The sequence below is a fragment of the Elephas maximus genome, chromosome 1 (assembly GCF_024166365.1).
Source record: "Elephas maximus indicus isolate mEleMax1 chromosome 1, mEleMax1 primary haplotype, whole genome shotgun sequence".
Classification (NCBI taxonomy): Eukaryota; Metazoa; Chordata; class Mammalia; order Proboscidea; family Elephantidae; genus Elephas; species Elephas maximus.
In genome coordinates, this window is record NC_064819.1 from 122,330,710 (window position 1) to 122,353,466 (window position 22,757).

The 22,757-nt window shown below is 38.1% G+C and overlaps 1 protein-coding gene across 17 annotated transcripts in view; it reads right to left on the reverse strand.

Annotated features, from left to right (window-relative positions):
• Positions 1-22,757, reverse strand: part of DST (dystonin) — a 490,994-nt gene that overhangs the window by 113,007 nt on the left and 355,230 nt on the right. For 10 of the 17 annotated variants that reach the window (XM_049894718.1, XM_049894699.1, XM_049894708.1 and 7 more), the window contains 13 exons: positions 22,539-22,688; positions 22,170-22,385; positions 21,845-21,994; positions 20,812-21,045; positions 19,422-19,574; positions 17,630-17,863; positions 16,927-17,193; positions 12,939-13,487; positions 11,109-11,285; positions 5,237-5,360; positions 1,949-2,157; positions 991-1,308; positions 118-284 (listed from right to left, as the gene is read on the reverse strand). In XM_049894718.1, the coding sequence (XP_049750675.1) occupies positions 118-284; positions 991-1,308; positions 1,949-2,157; positions 5,237-5,360; positions 11,109-11,285; positions 12,939-13,487; positions 16,927-17,193; positions 17,630-17,863; positions 19,422-19,574; positions 20,812-21,045; positions 21,845-21,994; positions 22,170-22,385; positions 22,539-22,688 (2,948 nt within the window). The remainder of the gene's footprint in view (positions 1-117; positions 285-990; positions 1,309-1,948; positions 2,158-5,236; positions 5,361-11,108; positions 11,286-12,938; positions 13,488-16,926; positions 17,194-17,629; positions 17,864-19,421; positions 19,575-20,811; positions 21,046-21,844; positions 21,995-22,169; positions 22,386-22,538; positions 22,689-22,757) is intronic. The other 7 variants (XM_049894769.1, XM_049894765.1, XM_049894794.1 and 4 more) reach the window with 1 other exon arrangement.

The window sequence follows — 22,757 nt, forward strand, 5'->3', positions numbered from 1 at the left end:
TATGCTTATTCTCAAGTTTTCAAAAACTGCTTCACCTATTTATATAAGCAAATAAAAGTAATTCAATCTAGTTAGTATCAAGTAGAATAAAATCCGATTTTTTAAAGTGATGCTTACTTTTCTTTGATGGTATCCTCCATTTCCTTGAACTTCTTTGACAAATTATTTGTTTTTTCAAAAACCAGAGCTTTATCCCCTGGTAAGCCATGACTTGATATCTCTTTCAGAAGACTCTGCAAAACTTCAAGATCTTTTCTGTGTTCTAAGACTTCAGAAGTTGATTCCTACAAGTATTTAGATATTTAGTCAATATAGATGTTGCTAGACCTTCAAATGAAATTTCATTCAGAAGTTATGTATGGGACCATAATGGCTCTATTCGGATTTTCATAGAAGAATAATGCTCTCTATGATCAGTGCTCTAAATATAAATAAACATGCAGCTAATAGGCGATTTAAGACAGAACACAGTATACACTATTTAATTTAAAAATGCATACTTTATATTTTGTCTGTTTGTGGGTTCTGCCATGAAAGATACTTACACTACCAGTACTATGATATCTGAAAACTGTATGTGTGATAAATAGAAGTCTCTGGATGGTACAAATCGTTAATGTGCTCAGCTGCTAACCTAGAGGTTGGAAGTTCGAGTTTACCCAGAGGCACATTGAAAGAAAGGCCTGGAAATCTCCTTCCAAAAAATCAGCCATTGAAAATCCTATGGAGCATAGTTCTACTCTGATATACATGAGGTCATCATGAGTCAGAATCAACAGCAACTGTGGGGTAAATGGTGTTCATTTCTAATCAATGAGCAAAGGCTTCAAGGAGGAGATTCGGTAAGATTTTCAAAAGAAAGCATAGATCTTTAGTAATTCACAAGCAGTTAAAATTATAATAGTTGAGTATAATTCTGCCAATAAACATATGAGCTTGTCTGAATATTAATATACTTGATCAGCCTCATGTGTGCTGAGGAAGACACACCTGCATATACTGAGACAGTTCAGTAACATCTTTTCCTGGCACGTCTGCCTCAGTAAGACCCTGGGATTTTGTGTCTAAAAACATTTGGAGCTTCTCTGAGAGGTTCTCAAACAGTTCTACTTTGGTTTTTAGCTCCTCCATTTTGACAAGCTTTTCTTTATGTTTATGACTTGCTTCTGAAAACCGAACAGTTAAGTCCTTCATTTTGGCTTGCAGTGAGGACGCAGTGGATGGGTCCGTCGTTTCCATAAATTTCTTTACTTTTTCATCCATAGCATTTATACTGCTCTGGCGACCTGCAATATCCTGTTCCAACATCTGAAATGAATCAAATATTACATGTATTTTTAGAATGATGTTTACAAATAATATCAGGGTTTTTTTTTTTTTAATTACTATTCATAACGACATAAACTTGAACAACCTGTGACTAATGAAAGTTAACAGTTGGGACTGAATGACAAGTCTGATCTGTCCCATGAGGAATCCCATCCCAAATCTCTTCAAGGGAAGTGGAGAACAGCTGGCTAGTTGCTTCAGAGAGGCAGGAGGAGGCTGCTGCTACTCAGCAACCCCTGGGATCTAATGGAGCCTACGGATTATCCATGGTCCTAATTTTTAAAAGGCTAGACAATAACAAGAGTGATCTGATTAACCTCATGTGCAGCTAGCTGAAGCAATGATAAACACGATAGGATACAATGTATGTATAGGCCCTCTCCGACAAATAATATTCATGAGAAAAGTACACAAAGCTCTTTCTATACTTCATAGAAAAATTGTTTTGCACATTTGTCTTTTTGCAAGCACCACTTTCCACACTCCTATATTCAGGAAACACCACTTCTTCTGTATCTTTAAATTTATCTTAAATCTATTTACTCCTGGAATTATATAACCGTTTCTTTCATCTGGAGGGGGATTTTTTTTTTTTTTTTCTTTTTAAAATGTCACTTACAATATTTTTACTGATGATATCCTGAAGAGCAGCAGAGTTTAAGGGCACTTGACCTTGTTCTTTCAGAGAACTTTCCACACTTCCCATCCAGTTCAGCATTTCATCCAAGCCGTCCTGCACACTCAGCGAGCGGGTCAGGGTTATCTGCAGTTTTTCATTTCGTTCATTAATAGACTTGGACAGGTCATCGTATCTCCCAACAATGTCATCTAGTCCAAACAGATCAGGAAATGTTAACCACAAAGTTGTCTTTGCCCTATAATTTTCAAAAATACACTAAATTGAATCACAAAAGTTCCACACCAAAATTAGAAAGAGAAAATATAATAACTCTTATAATGCAAATCAGAGCACCACCTACAGCCATTAAGGGAAAAGATCCTAGTGGGAAATAAAAATCTGAAATCTTTTAAGAGTAGTTAATAAATACATCTGTATTTGAAAAGAGATTTTTAGATGCATAAACATAGGAGGAAATCTTTAGGATAATAACTGGTTAATTTGTCATTTCAAATTAGCCATACTTACTGATAACTGTCTGAAAAAAGGTACGAGTAAAATAGCTATTCTCAAGAAACAATGCACACTTTATAAAGATTTTATCAAGAATTAGCCTTTACATACAAAAATTGTCTCACTCAGTCTCTCTCTCACACACACACACCTATAAGCTAGGCTTTTGGCATCTTTCACTATGCATAGAAACTGGCAGATGCGAATGTATTTAGAAAACTAACAATGAAAATTCACTGAAAACAGGAGGTTGAGATAACGTTTCTAAAATACACATAAATAGTATTTATTTGAAAAGCTTAATAGCAGACAAAAAAGAAAAAAAAGGTTAACAGGTTAACCCATCTCACATGAGATAAAGTGCTTTCAATTTTAAAGAGTTAAGATGATTAAAAAAAGAAAAAGAAAAAACCTTTCTGGCCTAGTTTTCACTTGGATGTAAAGCTCTACATTTTAACATTCTTACATTCTCTATTTCAGGGTAATGTCAAGGTCGAAGAACAATGTCTTTTTTAAAGTATTCATCATCTCTCTGTATGGAAAACAATCTGTTTTTAATTATGAATTTATCACTTACTGTCCAAGGATTTCAAAAGTATTTTAATTATTTCTGAATGCTTTAGTCCACTACACTGTAAAATGCTCAGTAGAACAAAGTTTTGATCTGAAACATCTCTACATAAAAGAAATATCTTAAACATGCTTATTATGCTTGACTCATGGGTTGTAATTCGTATAAATAAGGCAGCATTTCTCTTTGATTGCTCTAATATGACATCATGAGAAAACTGCTTGACAAATGTTCCCTGAATTAAGACAGTAAATTTAGATGATCTAAAGCGACAATAGTGTTCCTGTCACTAAGATACAATGAGGACCGTGAGAATGCTGACAGGGGAGAGGGGCAAGATTTAAAATGCACCAAGATGCCATAGGAAACCCTGGTGGCACAGTGGTTAAGAGCTACAGCCGCTAACCAAAGGTCAGCAGTTTGAATCCACCAGGCACCCCTTGGAAACCCTATGGGGCACTTCTACTCTGTCCTATAGGTTCTCTATGGGTCGGAATTGACTTGATGGCAATGAATTTTTTATGAGGTAAGATGCCATAAGCAAAGAAAACAAGCAGCAAGTTCAAATATGAGCTGTAATTTGAAAGTCACAGCAGATGCTTTGCACTGCAGATGCTCTCACTGGCAGGTGAGCTGCTTCTCAGTCGGGCACCTCTGTGTATCAGCAGGGTCAGTAACTTCAGCAATCTGTTCAGCTATGGCGAGTGATTTCCCAAGCAAGGTCACCTATGTTTCAATCAATTCATGTATTTTGAACGTTACCATTCGTTTCTGTACTTCTCAGTGATAAAATGCTGTCATTGAAGTACATTCTTGATTTCAGTGATTTAAAAACTTTCATAAAATGGTACTGAAACAAAACCCACTGTAAGAATTTTTAAGCGGTTGATGTTTTCTCAGAAATCAAACAGATCTTAGAGAGCTAATTCCCCTATACCTTAAATATATTTTTACCTATTCCTACAAAATTATGGCAGAGATAGCTTCCAAAGTCTTAAAATAATGTGATATATGAATTTTATGCAAATAAAAATGAAATTACATACACTCAACAATGGGAAAAATGTCAAATTGCCTCATTGAACAACAGAAATACATAAAAGGTAGTCTCTTTCTTTCTCCCCTAAATTCCTATACCCAAAACGTTAAGGCAGTGGTCTTCAAGGTGGGATGTACAGATGGTTCACTGCGATATGGGAACAAAATGTTAGAACTTCTGCTTGTATTTTTATCATATACTTTAAAAAATTTTTATGTTTGTGTTTTATAAATTATAAAACATATACTAAGATAATATAGTAATACATGTAGTTTATAAATACTGGTGCTTACACAGGGGTACATGCTAAAATATTATTTACCACTAGAGTTGCTTGATTTTAAAAAGTTGGAATTATGTAATAATAATAAAGGGTTTTCCTTCCACATAGTAGTTTTAGAAAAGCAAAGTTTCTCATCCCTTCACCTAAAATTGCTGCTCAGAGTTTAACTCATGTTCTGTTTGGGGTAAAACATAGGTTTAATCATCTTCTGTGCAGGTTTTTATTTCACACATAGAAGTATATAGTAACCACAAGCCACACATTAAATATTATGAAAAGTAACAAAGTCAAAGCAAAAAATACATATAAGAAGACAGTAAACAACATTTATTGATAATCTACTGTGGATTCAGTATAAACTAAACACTGTGGGTAGATACAAGGAATAATACACAATAGCTCTTCTCCCAAGAAATGCATCAAACTGATGTGAGAGGACACAAAACCACCATTATAACTGTATGAGTTTTTAGTGTAACTGAAGAACTGGGGTAACTGGAACCCCATGAGGCCACACAAAGACCACTTCTAGAGACTGGACAAGTGGGGACATTGTCTTAAATCAGGGTCTCTCAACCTCTTCCATAAATCAGGAGACTTTTGTACAGCTCTACTTTTTGTGGTACACAAAATACGGAGTTTTTGTTACATTTCCTGAATATTAAATTAAAATGTGAATCTTTTCAAACTACACAGCTCCACCCCTAAGATACTACTATACCTACCAAAGAAGGCATGCCTTTTCCCAGATTGAGATTCATCATTTCACAGGGAAAGAAGAAACAACAGATATACCCTAGTGGACATTACCTGCACATCTGTTAGAATACCTTCATTTAGAATTCATCTGTGAGACTGGAAACAAGAAAAGGAGCATCTTACCCAGTGTTTTCTGAATATCATTCTTGGCTGGCAATAAAGATCCCCTGGCATCTAAAAGTACTTCAGCAGTTTTTTTCAGTTTCTCGACAGCAACCTGCTGACTTGATATCTGCCCTTGCAGTGCCTGTAGGATTAAATGTTTTCAATTATACTCATACAACTAAATAACAGATTTCCATATGAAAAAATACGGCTTACAATAAGATAAAATAAAATTAGACAGAGTAAACTGTTCGTCCTTATAGCCCTACTCTAGAATTCTTAGAATAAGGACAGTTATGAAAACATTGCTAGCAAAAGCATCAGCCAGTCAGGATAATATGAATTCACTCCTGAAATAAACCCTCAAGCAAATGTTCCTAATAATTTGCCTGATTCTCTGAGTCTGCAACCATCTCACCTTAGCGTGAGTTTCCTCCTTAACCCCACTTCTGAGCTTTATACAATACCACCATCACTACCACCAAACAACAAAAAGCAAACAAACAAAATAAACAGTAACAAAAAACAAAAAGTCTTTGGGACCAATTCTGACTCCAGGTAAGAAGATAATTAAAGACTTCCATTTCATTAGGCCCTGACACATACTGAGTCATATTTATTCCTGTTCATTTAACAAAAGTTACTGACCATCTTATAAATTCAAAATACCTTGCTACACTCTGTGAGAACACAAAAATAGGACAGACACGAAGCTTACCCACAGGGATCTTATTTTAAGGCAGGGAGTGATAAGTGCCAAAGATGAGGAAGAAAAAGTACCACTGGATGTTGTGAAGCAGAATAACTGGGGAGAGAAATGAAGGCCACCTCAGTGGTGGTGGTGCCTCTGAGGTGAGCCCTGAAGACAATGTGAATTTGGGTATGTAGAAATGGAGAGGATTTCCTGCAGGAAAAAAATACAAGGAACAAAATATAGGGCAGAAAAATCACATAAGAAAGGGGACAATCCTATTCAGCTGGAAGGTAAGTATGGGTGAATAAACAGAAATAAGGCTGGAAAGGTAGGTGAGAGCCAGATGTTGGAATGCCAGGCTTCAAATGTCAAGCTAAGGAGTTTGCATTTTATCCTGCAGCAACGGGGAGCTTTCCAAGGCTTCTGAGTTAGGAGATGCCCTATACGAAAGTTAAATTTGTAGTACTGTGTGGAATTAATTGAATGGGAAAGAAATGAAACAGTGATGCCAGAGAGGGGGCAGTTTCAATAGTAACAATGAAGCAAGAGCCTGTCTGGCTAGGGAAGTAGAGTAGTATGCACAGGAGAGAACACTTAAGGAGATTCCCTAGGGCTTGGTAACTGATTATCTCAAGTTGTGCTGCCCAATATGGTAGCCACTAGCCATACGTACCTTTTTCAACTTAAATAGATTAAAATTAAATAAAATTAAACATTAAATTCCACAGCTGCAGTAGCCACAACCTCAAGTTCTAAACAGCTACATGTGGTTTAGTGGCTACCATATTGGACAGGCAGATTACAGATTATTATTATCATATAATGTTCTATTGGACAGTGCTGCTCAAGAGAACAGGAAGAAAGGACATAAGGAGACAAGTCTCCAAAATCTTTGAGCCTAGGTAATTAACAGAATTTGTAAACAAAAGTGGGGCAAGCTTAGGAGTATATAAAATTTATGACTTCAAAGTGCTTTTAGGCTCTTCATATAGAAACAGCAAAGCTGGAAATGGAGGAAGTTCTACATGTCCCACAAGTTGGAACTACATATAAAGAACTGGAAGTCAAGATATGCAATGAGACAGCTAAAATCAAAAGCACAGGAACACCAGAGAAGGGACCATTAAGGATCATTGAGAACACTTATATTTAGATGATGGGGAGAGGAAAAAGAGAATAGATGTGATCAGGGAGGTAGAAAAGAGACCAGGGTAATTCTCTCACTGAAGCTTAAAGGAAGAAATGAAAGTGGAAAACGTAAAGTGTCAGTTGCTTCAGATAAAAAGCACAACAAAAAACCACCAACTGGCCCCTGAATTTGCTGAATAGAGGTCCCCGCAGATCTTCGAGTGATCAGATGTAGAAGAGCAGCAGGATGGAGGAAAAAGGAAGTAGAGGCAGGAACCATACATAAGTCTTCCAGAAAGGTGGCCCTGTATTCCTAACCCCTCTAACAGATCTCTACCCTAGTGGACAGGCTGATGATGCAGGCCCTAAGCTTGGCTTTGATTTCACCTCAGGTACTTGAGCTCCTCTTCTAGATTCACATTTGGGTTTCAAATTCAAACTCCCGCATGCCCAACTGTAGATGAACTCATTCTTGGCCATAGGCCGAGGTTTCCAACTGCCTCTTCAAGTTTCCATCTGGGTGGTACATAAGAACATAGCAACTCTATAAGCAGAACAGAACTGCCCCATAGAGTTTCCAAGGCACAGCTGGTGGATTCAAACTGCCGACCTTTTGATTAGCAGCCAATCTCTTAACCACTACACCACCATGATCATCTCAAATTCATCAAGCTGAAATCTAAACTCATCACCTCATACCCTACACCTGTACTCCCTCCTGAGGCTGCAGGCTTATTAAGTAAGTTGGAAACGTGAAGCTCCACCTAGACTCCATTTACTCTCTCAGCTGCCCTTTACACATGTAAATCAAACACCAAGCCCGGATAGTTTTTTTCTGCTAAGTATTTCTTTCATCAGACCTCTGCTCTGTATTTATGAATCACTGCAGGATAATATCTCACTAGGATTATCGAAAAAGACTCCTGTCTTCTCTGCCTCCAACCTCTTTCCTGATACGGCTCCCAATGTGTTCTCTCTAAAACACTTATCTAACCGTGTCACTCTTTTTAAATTTTTCGGTAGCTTCCCATTACCTTCAAATTAAAGGCTAAGACTTGAGCATGCTATAAAAGTTTTTCCACTTCCTCTTCCAGATACCCAACAACACAGTTATTTCTCAACTCACTGACTTTGCTCATATTAGATCCAATGCTTTAACCCACCTCTACATACCATCCACCTCCCACCATCATCCTGAACCTGGCTCTGATTCACGCTTTAATATTCAGCTTGGAAGCCTTGCCTCTCTTCTCACCCCTGTTGAGTAAGTGCTTCCCCCGGCGCTGTTGAGTCAATTCCAACTCATAGCGACCCTAGAAGACAGAGTAAAACTGCCCCACACGGTTTCCAAGGAGCGCCTGGTGGATTCAAACTGCTGACCTTTTGGTCAGCACTCATAGCTCACAGTAGTTCTTAACCACTGTGCCACCAGGGCTCCCGTAGCACATTAAAAAAAAAAACAAAAAACAAACCTGTTGCCATCAAGTCGATTCTGACTCATAGCGACCCTATAGGACACAGCAGAACTGCCCCTTTATGGTTTCCAAGGAGCACCTGGTGGATTCAAACTGCTAACCTTTTGGTTACCAGCTGTAGTTCTTAACCACTACACCACTAGGGTCTCCCCTTAGGACCCAGTAGGCCCCAATAAAGGTTTCTGGAATAAATAAATAACTGAAGACATAAGCTGTAAAAATCCTCTTCTATTTCAGTCTTGATTTCAAATTAAAATGAATATCTAAAACTAATGGTAAAAATCTCATCTCATTTTCATTATTTAAGACATTGGGATGACACGCAGGCAGCCCATGCATATGTCAAAAGGCCCACCGACTACAGCCAACTAGCGAAGTGTCATCTGAATACGAGATCCTACACCTGTTAAAACAGGCCAAATAATCCACATCAGAGCAGATCTCTGTGGGAAAATGTCCCATAAGTTTAGTTACAGAAAGTGTAAGAAATTCTTTAGGACCAGAACTTCACCTACAACCAGGCTGAAAACTAGGCCACAGGGACAGCTTACCTACCTCACATGGTTATTAGAAGATGGAGTAAGATTAAGAACGCTTCTCTGTTTTTTTTTTTTAAGACTGTGAGCTCTCCAAAGGCAAAGACAGAGGATACAACATTTTTGCATTCTCAGAGAACCTAGTAATGGGCCTAACACATAAATATTTACTGAATGAGTACTATGGTCCTATAAAAACTTTCAGTACCAAGGATGGTCCTGCCTATCATCCTAAAGCTGAGAAATAAACTACAGAAGAAACATCTCTTCTTCACCTCTTCAAAATGTCTCCATAATTAAATCAAGAGAGTTTATAGTTTTTTAACATGTATTAAGTTATGATTTAACTATTAAAAAAAAAAAAACACTGCTATCAAGTCGATTCTGACTTATAGCAACCCTACTGGACAGAGCAGAACTGTCCCATAGGGTTTCCAAGGAGCAGCTGGTGGATTCGAACTGCCCAGCTTTTGGTTAGCAGCCAAGCTCTTAACTACTGCACCACCATGGTGGTGGTTTATAGTACTACCTTGGAACAAAATTTCAAATTAAAGTACTCAAATGTTTCTCTCATATTGTTTTTGAATAATGTCAATGAAATTAAAACATGAAAAAAGTGTCTGTGGCAGGGAATACTGCAGATTATAACCTTGGTCTCCTTACCTGGACCAGTCACATATTTTTTTTTTTTCCAGTCGCTGTTGAGTCAAGGCCGACTCATGGCAACCCCACGTGTGTTAGAGCAGAACAGTGGCCCATAGGGTTTTTAATAGCTAATTTTTTTAAAGTAGATCACCAGGCATTTCTCCCAAAGTGCCTCTGGGTAGATTCGAACCTCCAACCTTTCAGTTGGCACATTAACTGTCTGTGCCACCCAGAGACTCTGGGACAATATATATAGATGAAGTTTCCTTGTTAATAGCACAAAAACGGTTTATGATTCTGTAACGGATGCAACTAAATTCTTCAAGGCAGCTGTTTAACTGGCAAGGCTGTGTTTACTTTCTAGCTATGGCATCAATAAGCTGTTACACCCACCTGCTAACAAGAATAGAGTTATGAAATGAAACTTCCAAACTAAAAAAATTATTGCTCATGTTGAGTAAACTGTTTCGAAAAGTATCTTCCCTTATATTAGAATTTTTAAATATGCTTTCAATTTAAGAAAATAGAATAGACTTCCCCTGTCATCGTGAGTAAGGCTGAGACCCTCCCAGTTACACAATTCCCACATCAAGCCAGTATCTCTGGAGCAGCTGGAAGACTTCCTGAGAACAGTGCTTGATAATACCAATGTCTGCATCCTCAGAATCCCCAAATGTGGCAGTGATAGCTCCTCTTTGTTTCTACCTGTCCGTCCTTAAAAAATATTTATTGAGTATCTACTTTCGACCATGTACTCTTCTAGGTGCCTGGGGATATTGCCGTAAGCAAAACAGACAAAAATACCTGCCCTCGTGGAGCTTAATTCCAATGGAGGATAAAGACAATGAACAAGATCAGTAAGTATCATGTTATATGGTATTAGGTGCTGAAGAGAATAAACAGAGCAGAGAAGGGGAATAGGCAAGGCCCACATGAAGGTTGATAAAAGTGAGAGAAAAATGCATGCTTCACAAATTTGCTTACACCTCCCCCACAAACACAGGAAGCTCAACTTTCAACAACTTTCCCTTAACAGTAAATTATGAAACTCTCTGCTGCTTTGATGCGTAAGTATATTTTTAGGAGTAATATTCTATCCCAATCACCAAATCCTTCTCAAGAATGGGACCTAGACCACCATATTGGATTTTGTTTGGGGGTGAGAGGGTGTAGGCAAGGAGCCATAACAGCAAGGTAAAACCAGGTAAACAACTGTGGGTAAAACTATCTCATTAGAAAGAGAAATGAATGGACTGGGGAGAAACAGAGTCATAACTCACTCTAGCTAGGGTGAAGTATACTGCTCCATTTGCCCCCTACACTAAGTGGAACTATCAAAAGAGCACTGGAAAGTAGAAGCCTTTCAACAAGACCATTGAAGATCTCTCTCTCTCTCTCACTCACTCACTCACCTTGGTCTCTTCTAACTGTCTCTGCAGATTTTTGGGGTCCACAGCAATGGGTTCAGATAAGTGTTTGCTCGCTGTGGCCTCACAGGCCTGGAGCCCGGAAAGAAGTCCACACGAAGTATCTTCATAGTGTTGATATTTATCCACCAGGTCTTTAAGATTATTCCCCAGGATGTTGCACTAAATAATCAAAAGAGAAAGGGGTGTGATTACAACTCACTATTTTATATCTGTCAAAATAACCTTAGGACCTTCTAGTTATGTAACTCAGAAAAGACCAGACTTCAGCCAAGGTCAGTGAAAACTCTGTAGGCGTAAGATTTTCTTCTTTATGTGAAGACTCATCCTCTAAGAAAACAAAAAGTATGCATAGAAATGATAGTTCTAGATTTATACCAATTCAAAAACATATTTACAATGAGTGAATCTTAACTCAGAAAGGATTAAGAGATCAATCACCAGAGGAGGTGCATCTATCAGGGCATTTTCTCACTGGGTTTTACACACCTTTGTCCATTGATATGTATTTAATGTGAAGGCTTTCAAGGTGCTTAATAAGTCATGTCTGTGTTTCATAAGGGAGCCTTGGTGGGACAGTGGTTAAGTGCTCAGCTGCTAACCAAAAGGTCAGCAGTTTGAACCCACCAGCTGCTCTGTGGGAGAAAGACGTGGCAATCTGCTTGCATCAAGACTGGAAACCCTATAGGGCAGTTCTATTTTGTCCTATACAGGAGTGCTGTAAGTCAGAATCAACTCAACAGCAATAGGTTGGTTTTTGCTTTTTTTGTATGTTTAATGGGGTTAACACCGAAGGGCAAATAGTCTAGATGAGAATGAAGCAAAGACTGAGAGCCCAAGAGGCTCTTCAAATCTCTCATACAACTTGGTCTGTTCTTGTTCAACCTACACAGTAAAACCTGCGAAAACCAGAACCTGTGTAAGGTGGAAACCTGTCAGAGAAGGAAACTCAAATATTTTCCACAAAAAGGAACAAGAGAAAAGTGGTAAGACTGCACCCTATTTAAGGCAGAAAACTTGCAAGACTGAGAAAAACAAGGCAGTCCCATCAAGTTCCAGCCCTTACAGGTTTTATTGGATTATCACCAACCAAAACCAAACCAAACCCAGTGCTGTCGAGTTGATTCCAACTCATAGCAACCCTATAGGACAGAGTAGAACTGCCCCATAGAGTTTCCAAGGAGCACCTAGTGGATCTGAACTGCCAACCCTTTGGTTAGCAGCCGTAGCACTTGACCACTACCCCACCAGGGTTTCCTTATGACCAACAGGGAATTGTTTTTCTTAGGGTTTTCTGTTGTTGTTTTTAAAATAAACTCTTAATGTCTGTAGGAATAACAGGAGCTGAAACCATCCACTATTAAGTATTAAAATAACACACTGATGAAATGTATCTGTAAAACAAACATTTGCAGCATTTGTGAAGAGAATTATCTGAGACGAAATGTCAAATTCCCAAACTTGAGATGCTGCAAATTAGCAAGCCACTTTGCTTTGCTCTAACACACAAACGCCATCTAGCGGTCAAATTGGACACTGTTATTAGAGAATTTCAGAGCTAAAGCTAACTGGGAATTATTCTAAATAACTTTAAAGTTATTTAACTAAATAACTTTACATTCCTAAATTTTAAACACATTTTTCAGAAGCAAAGCAGACAAACAAGACTAATGGATGCAGGCTGAAACCACCATTTTTTTTCCTGCTTCAGTTTTTAGGTTTCTTGCTTCTAATTCCAAAACAAATGGTAAGAGGACAGAGTGAAAATTATAATCACAGACTGATCTTCCCCTTTAAAAATAAATATAAAATCACCTTGGAGTAGAGAGATCTGAAGCGATCGGTAGCATGATCCAGTTTGCTCTGTACCTCTTTGTGGGTTGCAGAAGTATCAATACTCTCCTTGTCAACCTTGCTGCCATCATCTCTCTTACTGCAAGATTTGGCAGCTTCTAACACTCTGTTTCCAGAAATAGTGATGTACCTCAAGTCACCTTTGTGAGAAATAACGTCTTCTGAGAAACTTTTCTGCCTCTTCAATTTGGTCATTAAGCCGCTGAAGTCATCTGCCCCTGCCTCTAGGTTTTCAAGTTCTTGTTCTGACTGCTGCAGCCAGTGTTCAAACTCACTATAATCCGCATCGAACTTTTCTAATTCTTCCTGCAGAGTACGTGTTAGCTTCATTTTCTTCTCCGACTCAGCCAGTACAGTTTCGTAATGTGCTTTCAGTTCTTTCATGTTTTTTTGTAGTTTCTCTTTTTCTTCAGGAGAGAGATAGTGACCCTGTTTCTCAAGCAAGGCTTGTGCAGACTGAGTGGCTATGATGACTGCTTGGTGCTGAGAGATGATCTTCTCATGTTGCGCCTGTGTGGAAACAAAGTGATCATAACTTTAAAGCAGTGACAGGGCGTTGGGGAAATTGTCTGCTTCTGTGCCTCCCACCCAGGCTGCCTAAGTAAAGGCCTTGAGTCCAGAAAATTCTCTGATAGGGCAGATGGGAATTGGGTCGCCTTCTTTCTCCTGCCATGCGGGCGCCACACAGCTCCTGGACAATCCCACTTCCATATCTGTTCCTGGCGGGGAGGGAATGGGGTCTCTCATACTACACACATTACAAGAAGGGGAACATGCCAGATTGTAAGGGCCAGCCTCAAAGGGTGGACCGAAGGAGAATCAGGCTTTGTAAAACCGAACATGGGCACTCCCATGTGGTGCACTAGTTCACTACAGTTTGCATTCTTATGTAAGCGCTTGGCATGGAGCCACTATTGTTCACCACCACTATAAGACCTCTGCCTTGCTAATAATGCAGGGTGCAGAGATCTGCTTTGGTCCTGCTGCCACCCAAGACTGCCTCAGAAGTAAGTCTTCCTAATAAAACTCCTTCACGGCCACAGTGGAGTTGCCTGCCTCTTTCTTCAGTCTCTCAGCACCCTCCATTTTTGGAGGCAAACTTCATGTTACTGGTCCATGTCTGGACACAGCGTTATACTGAGGCTGTTGGGAGCTCCCCATTACCTCAGGATCAACAGACTTAAATGACCCAGAGGCCTATAATTTGCTTTTCATTACTCTTTTCAAGCTGTACAATAGCTCCATTTTATTGGTGAATTTCAGAATAGAAAAAGCTTTTTTAGCACTCTAATCTTATTTTTAAGGGAATTTCCAACCTTTTCTAGAAAGTTCCTAGGTAATCACATATGACAAGTGCCATTACTAAAAAGTTTGGAAAAAATATGACAAATGTTTACTCCAACTCTAAAACATCTATAATCCAACTTCATTTTATTCACTGCTTCCTTACAGCCATCCCAAAGGACTTACTAATGTCTTTACCTAGTTATTGAGCAAATAAGTAGAATATTATTGTTAGTATACGATCCTGAAAAGACATTTAAATAGGAAAAAAGAATATGTAGTTTTAAACCTATTAAAAATATGGCAACAATATTTATGCAAGAACAATATACATTCAGAGGAGCCCAAGGGAGGTTAAAAGGAACAGATATAATACAAGAGAACACTGGCACCACTTAGCTTCACTGGGCCTCAGTTTCCCACACACAGAAACTGGAGACAATAACTCTTACACATCATAGGTTTGCCATAAGAAGTACATGAGATCAGATACACAGAACACTTAGCACGGAGCCTGCAGAACCTCCACTCTGAAGGCCTTAAGGAACCTTCTCAGAAGGCAAGCTGCTGATTGATCACCTTAACCTTCAGGGCAGCCGGTGGGCCTTGAATGGCTGGAGTCCCTTTCCCTCCAGTCATAAGCAGCTTTTTTCATTTACCCTAATACGCCATACGTACTATCCTTTGGGACAGTTTTTTACATTTCTTATAATGGCTTACACGGAGGCTGTCCTGTTACCTCAAAGATCTTTCTACTTCCTGCACCTGCTCCCATGTCAATTCAGGGACTCCGGCCGATTGCCCGTTCCCACCCCCACATCGAGCTTGTTAGGTACCTCATGGCATTTTCTCCAGAAAGCCCTTCCCTCAAATATCTTCCTGGTTAATCCCCCATTTCCTTTAAGTCTTTGCATAAATCTCATCTTTTCAATGCGGCCTACTCTGATTATCCTATTTAACACTGTCCCTCCTACCACCAGGCATTCAACCATCTTTGTTCAACTCCTTTTCTTTTTCCCATAGCACTTGCCACATTCTAACATACCATATAACCTAGTTATTTACTGTCTGCCATACCATCCTCACCCCCTAACATACAAGCAGCAATAGGACAGGGATTTTTCTGCTCACTGGGGAATCCCAAGAACCTAGAACAGTGCTGGCACACAGGTACTGAGTAAGGGAAAATGGTTGAGAAACACTGCTGTGAGACAACTGTTCACTTACAAGTCTGATCCCAAATAGTCAGCTGAAAACAGACTCATTAATATTTGTATCCTCATTGTCTACAACAATGCCTGCCAAATTGTGGAAACATGATCAATATTTTTTAATAAATAACTTTTCTCCAACAGACCGTGTCCTTGGTATTTTAATTACATTCAGGCATTAGCCTCAAGTAGGTCTTTGCACATAGTAGGCACTCAATTAGGTTGGATAGAAATATAGAAACCTTATAAATTATCTAATTCATCCCCTTCCTTTTACAAACTAGGAAATGGAAACTAATGGAGAAGTGGCTGGGCCCAGGACATGTGGCACAACTAGAGAGAGCTGGAAGCAATCCCCGACGCAAGGACTCTGGCCATCTCTCCACTCTATCAGACTAGGAATTTCTGCAGTACTTTCAGATCCCTATATTCTTAGAAGTGAAAAGATCAAAACAAAAATGTTATGTTGTGGCTACAATTTTTGTTGTAGGGTTTTTGTGTCAGGCATCCCTATATTTAAATCCACTACTTTGGTCAAGTTATTAACCTTTCCTAGCTTCTGTGTAACTGATTGATTAAGTTCTTTTAGGAATTCATTAGATGTTTCATTTTTGAGACAACTACAAAAACACCTCCCTGAAACTGTGACATACTAAATGCTTCCACTCTTCTTCTGGCTTAATTTGTATTACCTGTAATGTAAGAACCTCACAGAACAGAACCTCAAAAGTTCCTAAAGTTCAGTCATCCGACTACTAAAAGTCAAACTTGGAAACACAATAATCACCTGTGTGACACTTTAAAATGTTTTTCCAAAAGTTATCTTTGCTCCTATAGTAGCACTGCTGCTACCTTTAATTTCCATAATGTACAGGATTTTTAGAAGAGCTTTCGTATCTCTTTTCAATAACAGACTTCACTGTATAGGTAAGTGGAGCTCAGAGAGGACTTACATGAGCTCAAGATCGCACAGCATATTAGTCAATGAACACGGATTAGAACTTAGTAGAATGACTGAGAACACCACCTGGTTTTAAATCCAAGCTCCATCACTTACTATATGTGTAACTCTGGGCAAGTTACTTTGCCTCTATAGGTCTCAGTTTCCTCATCTGTAAAATGAGAACAGGTTACCCCATAGAGTAGCCGAGAGGACTACATGAGTTAATAGAAGATGAGAGCTTAGAAGAGGGCCCGGCAATTGCTCTATAAATATTAACTCTTATTTTTATTTCTAGTGAGTCCGCTTCACATCTTCTGTTTTACTTCTCATTGTTTTTTGACTTGCTTAAAACTCTCATAATAGTAATTTCTATTTGACATAAGGATGCCCCTGGATAACAGGACTTTGCATTACTCTTTGGTCATTAAACTTTGAAAATATACCTCAGATGCCATCTTTACTTATCTGGAAGTAGCATTTAACAATATTCATTATGTTTAAAACAACACACCTTGACTTTCTGGTATTGCTGGTTCAGGTTCTCCTCAGTGGTTCCAACTTGCCCATCAACATCAGTTTCCAACAGGTTACCATTAACTTCATCCTCATCTCCAATCACTGACTTGCCATCACTTTCTTGAAAATGGGTCCCATTCTGTTCAATTACTTCTTTGTGTTTTGTGCCTGCCCTTTCTGACTCTTTGTCAACATTTGACAACCAGTCCAAAAGGTTTTCTATTTTGGTTTTGCTCTCTTCCAGCTGCTTCACAGCTGCAACCTGGGCAGGGGAAGTTCACATTCTGAACATGTGCAGTCACTAGTTTTAAGATATAATGAAACTAAATAAGTAGATCATTTTAAACAAGTGTGGGATACTGGTACACTAAAAACTGACCAAGGAACATACTGAAATTACATTTCAGAGCAACAGGCAGGTACTTTGAATTTCTCACTGTTCTTAAAAATAATCCCAAAATTGTAACTATAACTGATAATGAGTCACACACATTTCACCAGTCTCACAATCCCACTTTAAACAATTTTAAGGAAAAAGTTTAACAAAGTTAACTCTTCAAACTTTTTGTAGTATTTGGTCAATCTGGAAATCCAGAGTTCTAGTCCTTAGTGTTAATGACACCACTTAATCAATCAAGCAGCCATTGTACTAGTCATTTTCAACAAAGCAATAGTGTTCCACATACTTGATTACAGACCTTTTCTGTTTCCTCCTTGATTGCTGTCTTCACAACTTTATCTAGCTCCTTTTTCGACTGTTCTGCCTTAACGTTAAGTTGTTCACACTTGATTTTAGCTTCATTAAGTTTCTGCTCAATCAAAGCCTTATCATCTTGTGACAGCTTATCCCCGCTCTCCTTCAAGAAGTTCTCTGTGTTTTTCACTATTTCTGCCAATGCCTGTGCACTTCCTTGAATATCTTTCTGTAATTCCTTACAACAAAAGAAAAAATATTTGATTAAATTATTACCTATTTACTTCTTCCAGAGCTGTAATTCTAAAAGAGGGGGTGAGCAGAAGAGTCTAGCATACGTCGTTTGAAAAAGCACATTCAAAATGTTAATTTGAGTTGGTATATTTCAATCACAATATTTACATAATTTGAAATCTCAAACACATTACAGAAAGGCCCAAGGTTTTCATGTTGCGTTTCATTTTCATGTTGCAAATGGATGTCGATTTTAAAACATGGAAAACACTGAAGTACTCAGTATATAATCTAAACAAATTCGTATACACCAGATTAAAAAACATATATATATATATAAACCAAACCTGTTGCCATCGAGTCGATTCCGGCTCCTAGTGACCCTATAGGACAGGGTAGAACTGCCCCACAGGGTTTCCAAGGATCACCTGGTGGATTCAAACTGCTGACCTTTTGGTTAGCAGCCATAGCTCTTAACCACTGTGCCACCAGGGTTTTCATATACATACATATATATATATGTGTACATTTACAAAAGCTTTTACATGGCAATCTTATTTAGTCTATTTCTAAACATTTATTTTTTTAGTATATTTACGGCTCAGGATAAAAAAAAAAAGTTTTCCCAGTAAACTAAGATACTTTTTTCTTCTGAACAACTAGAACTCCATAATATGTAACGTTTATTTCTTTGCCCCGGCTATTAGGAAGCTCAAGATTAAGATCTCTAGTTACAGCTTTCCTCAGTCTAGATTTCATTATATAATTTTTCTTCTTCCTTTCATCCTTTACTATGTGTTTTCTATCTTAATATATTACTATGTTTGACCATTAATACTCTTTTTCTCCATGAATTTATTTTCAGGCTCCTCCAATTTTCCTGAAAAGTATTTGACTTGAAAGAGATATTATTTATTGAGCCATTACTATGTGACATGAACTATGTTAGTCACTTAACACACAATGTTTACTTAACTCTTATGATAATGGAAGCATGACTAACGAAAAAAACAAAAAACTGAGGCTCAGAGAGATTAAGTTATAAAGCTAACAATGCGTAGAATCTGGGATTTGAACCAAGAACTACCTAGTTTCAATGAGAATGTTCTTTCTCTTGCCACCAAAATAAAGATATCCTTTTCTGTCATATTTTTTTTTCACTTTCCTTTAATGAATAGGGATAAAATGCAGAGACAGAAGGAAAAAAAAGCAGCTGAGAAAGAATTTGAATTTCTGATTATTTCCCCTGATTGGCTTGTTAGTAGGCTGGCCTGAAAATGGATCCAAATTTTAATTCACCAAACAAAATATTTCCATTATCATAGCTCCTTCATACCTGCTCCACTTAATATCACATCAAAAAGTAGTCAAGAAAATGACCTGGGCTGCTAGAAGTTGAAAATTTGACTGTTACTGTCAGGCTTGAGGGTAGCTAGGTATGCCTTACCTCTGAAGTGCTAAAATGATTGATATTTTTCAGCTGAGAATCCTAACTGATTTCCAAGCCATAATAATAAAAGCTAACAACAACATAAAGCTGCTGATACAAAACCAAACTCTACCTCTTGCTTAGACTGGTACTTCTTTAATTCAACCGTGCCATCTCCAATCACGAAGGATTCCTGCTGGCCAATCAGGCGGTTTTCAGTCTGGGTGAGGAGGTCGCATATGCCCTGGAGTTTGTCTCTGAACTCCTGCTGATGCTCTGCCACAATCTAAAGTGGGGCAAAGCCAAAGCATCTTTAAACAGGTGGTGGTCAAATGGCTACTGTGACAGCTTCTTATTAGAATACATTCTGCAAATTTCCTCTAAACAAGCTTTTACAAGTATGCTGTAAACATGATAGCAGTGGGGTACAAATACAGCAAGGTGAGAGAGAAAAGTAATAGCACGTCCCATATACAAGGAAAAAGATCATGTTTGGATGCAACTGCTCAACAGAATACTGGCGATGCGTATGTGTGAGAGATGGAACTTCTGACCGACAGGAAGAAAACATCCCATTTTCTTAAGCTCTTGAAACCTGCGACACACACAATTAATTCTGCAAAAGGATATCAAAACAGAAGTTAGTCGTGACTTGCCTATTAACGTATTTGATGTGTGTATATAGGTTATCATGCTAGAGGCAATGCCTGGGTGCTTCAAGAAATAATGAAAGCACTGCAGCTCGCTGTATTTTCACTTAGTCTCTGTGTCCAGTTCTACAGCTAATCATTCCCACCCTATGGCTCATTACTGTCATTAGATGCAGCACTCTTATAACATGCATTATCTCTTTCTAAGAGATTCTTTAATTTACTAAGTCAGTACAGATTACATGCAGCTTTCCTTTTCCTGTGACATACACACTGGTTATACATCTTCTAGCCGTAGATAATGTTTACTAAGAGCTTAATACATGCCAGTCAAGGTATTAAGTGCTTTATATGCACTCTTTTATCAAATGCTCACAACACTACCCGGGGTATGCACTATTGTTTCTATCTTACAAATAAGAAAAAAACTGAGGTGAAGTGACTTGCCCGAGGTCACAGAACCAGTGACTGGTACAGCTGGGATCTAAAATCAGCAGATTGGCTCCAGAGCCCATGACCTGAACTATTGTGCAATACTGCCTCCCGAGGAGAGAAATACCCTTCATCTCTTTAGCTGTATCTTCATCAACATAACCCCTAAAATTTCTAAGTGCATCCGTATTTTTTTCTACTCCTAGAAAAAAATCAAGACTCTCCCCTGAAAAGACTACTTTTAGGGAGTCATGAAAACTAAAATTAATGAAATGATACCATCACTACGAAAAACAACATTGTTCTCTATTTTACCATCCCTACATTGTACCTGTTTATTAATTGTTCTTCTAGAAAACCGTTCCTATCTTGCCATAACCCCTGGGTATCTACATTAAGAACTAAAAACCAAGAATTCCAACTCTACAAAGAAAGGCAAACCTTCTGATCATCAAGATCTTGTTCAAGCTGTAACTGAGTCTCTAAACGTTCCACCTTGGTAGTTACTGATTCCTGTACATCAAGAAAACACTTCTGAGTTGTATTTAAGAGCCTCAACAGTTGTCTGCTTTGGTTGGGAGACAGATCTTGTGCATATTCGGAAATGAAGAACTGCACTTCAAAGGCAGTAGTCTCCAACTGCATTTTGGTATGTCCAAGGTCTCTTAACACATTCTGTGAACAAAGCAGTACAAGTTACCAACAGAGAGTTAAGCCACGATAAAGTTTAACAATAATATTTATTTTAAAAATGTGCCCCTTACATCAGGGACTCAACGTTTTATTGGTATTTTTTCGTTATTTACTTAGTCAAAAATCTACTTACCATCTAAGTAATAGATGGTAACGATGAAATTATTTAAACACTCTGGCAATTAATATGTAAAAAGATAAACACCCCCCCAATGAAATCTGAACCTTGCCTGCCGCATCACAAATTAAAATATAACTCTGACGAAAGGTAAAAGTTCAACTTACGTACATTCAGCACACTGAAGACAAACAATAGCTTTAAAACATTACTTGTTAGTATTTATACTATCATGTAACTCTGATAGCACAAAAATGAGATTGTGAGGAATCTGAAACATGAATTAAGTGGGCTATTCAGAATTTCAGTTTTCGGACCCCTAGGCTTTTTTTTTTTTTTTTTTTAGGCTAGGAGTATAACCATCATTCATGAGGCATGCTGTTCAAATTAAGAACTCTGAAAAAAAATAGCATTCTAAAGGTGACTCATGTCAACATAAACACAAATCTCAGGATGTCAAGAGTAATGCAAGTTTGGTAATGCAGTTGGGACAGCCCTAAAATGGCATCCATAAAGTGGTGATTATTTTATGAACAAACATCTCTTAGAGACAAAGGAAGAAAAAATCTTTTATTGCCTTAGCAAAGTTGTATTTTTTCAAAACATTTATATTAAATACATAGGTTTTTATATGTACTCTGTCATATTTATTTTGATACTTGCCTTGAGAAACTCCAAACTTTTCTTTACATTTTCTGTATCTCCAACATTCATTATCTCAATATCCTTCACAGATTTGCTCTTCTCTGATATCCAGTCTGAAAACGACTTAAGTGTATGCAGAAATTCTTCATGGGAAACTGCTAGTTTAGACTAGAAAATAAAATTGTGTTCATTTCTGTCAGTCCCCAGAATGTCATATTCCTACAAACAATGGTTCTGTTTTAAGCATTTAACTGTGAAAATAAAATACTTCATCTTCTGACTAAATAATCAAATAATCTTCAAAAATCAACTCTGACTTGGTGTGAAACATTTTTATGCCTACCATTTCAGAGTCAATTGCAAGCATGATCTGTTTCATCCTTTCTGAAGACACATCACTGAGAGAAGAGAAGGCAGTCTGCAAACTTCTGTGGCTGACACTCAGTTCCTCAAGATGTCCTCTGGGAAAGCCACCAGGAAGAGACTTCAGGAACTCTTCTGCCAACTTCATATCTTTTCTTAAAATAACAGCAATTGGAGCCAATCCCAATTCAAATGTCTGCAAAGAAACAGATCCCAGACCCATTTACTCTTTAGTGAAAAGCACAGATATAACTAATATTCAAAAGATAAAAACAAAGAGCTCTGTTTATTTTTCCAAATCAAACATCAGTCAACCACCTCCCACACAGAGGCAGCAGATAATTCTTACCTCTAACTGTTTTATTTGGTTTTTCAAAGCTTCTAGATTGTTATCCAGAGACTCCTGGTTGAATAAGGGAGGCTCCATATCTTGAAGCAAAGCCAAATACTCATGCATTTTTTCAGTGTGCCGTAAGCACTGCTGTAACTCATTGGAAAACTAAAAATAAATTTGGACATTTTAAGTGAATAGCCTTTATGCAGATTTTTAAAGCAAATAAAATGTATA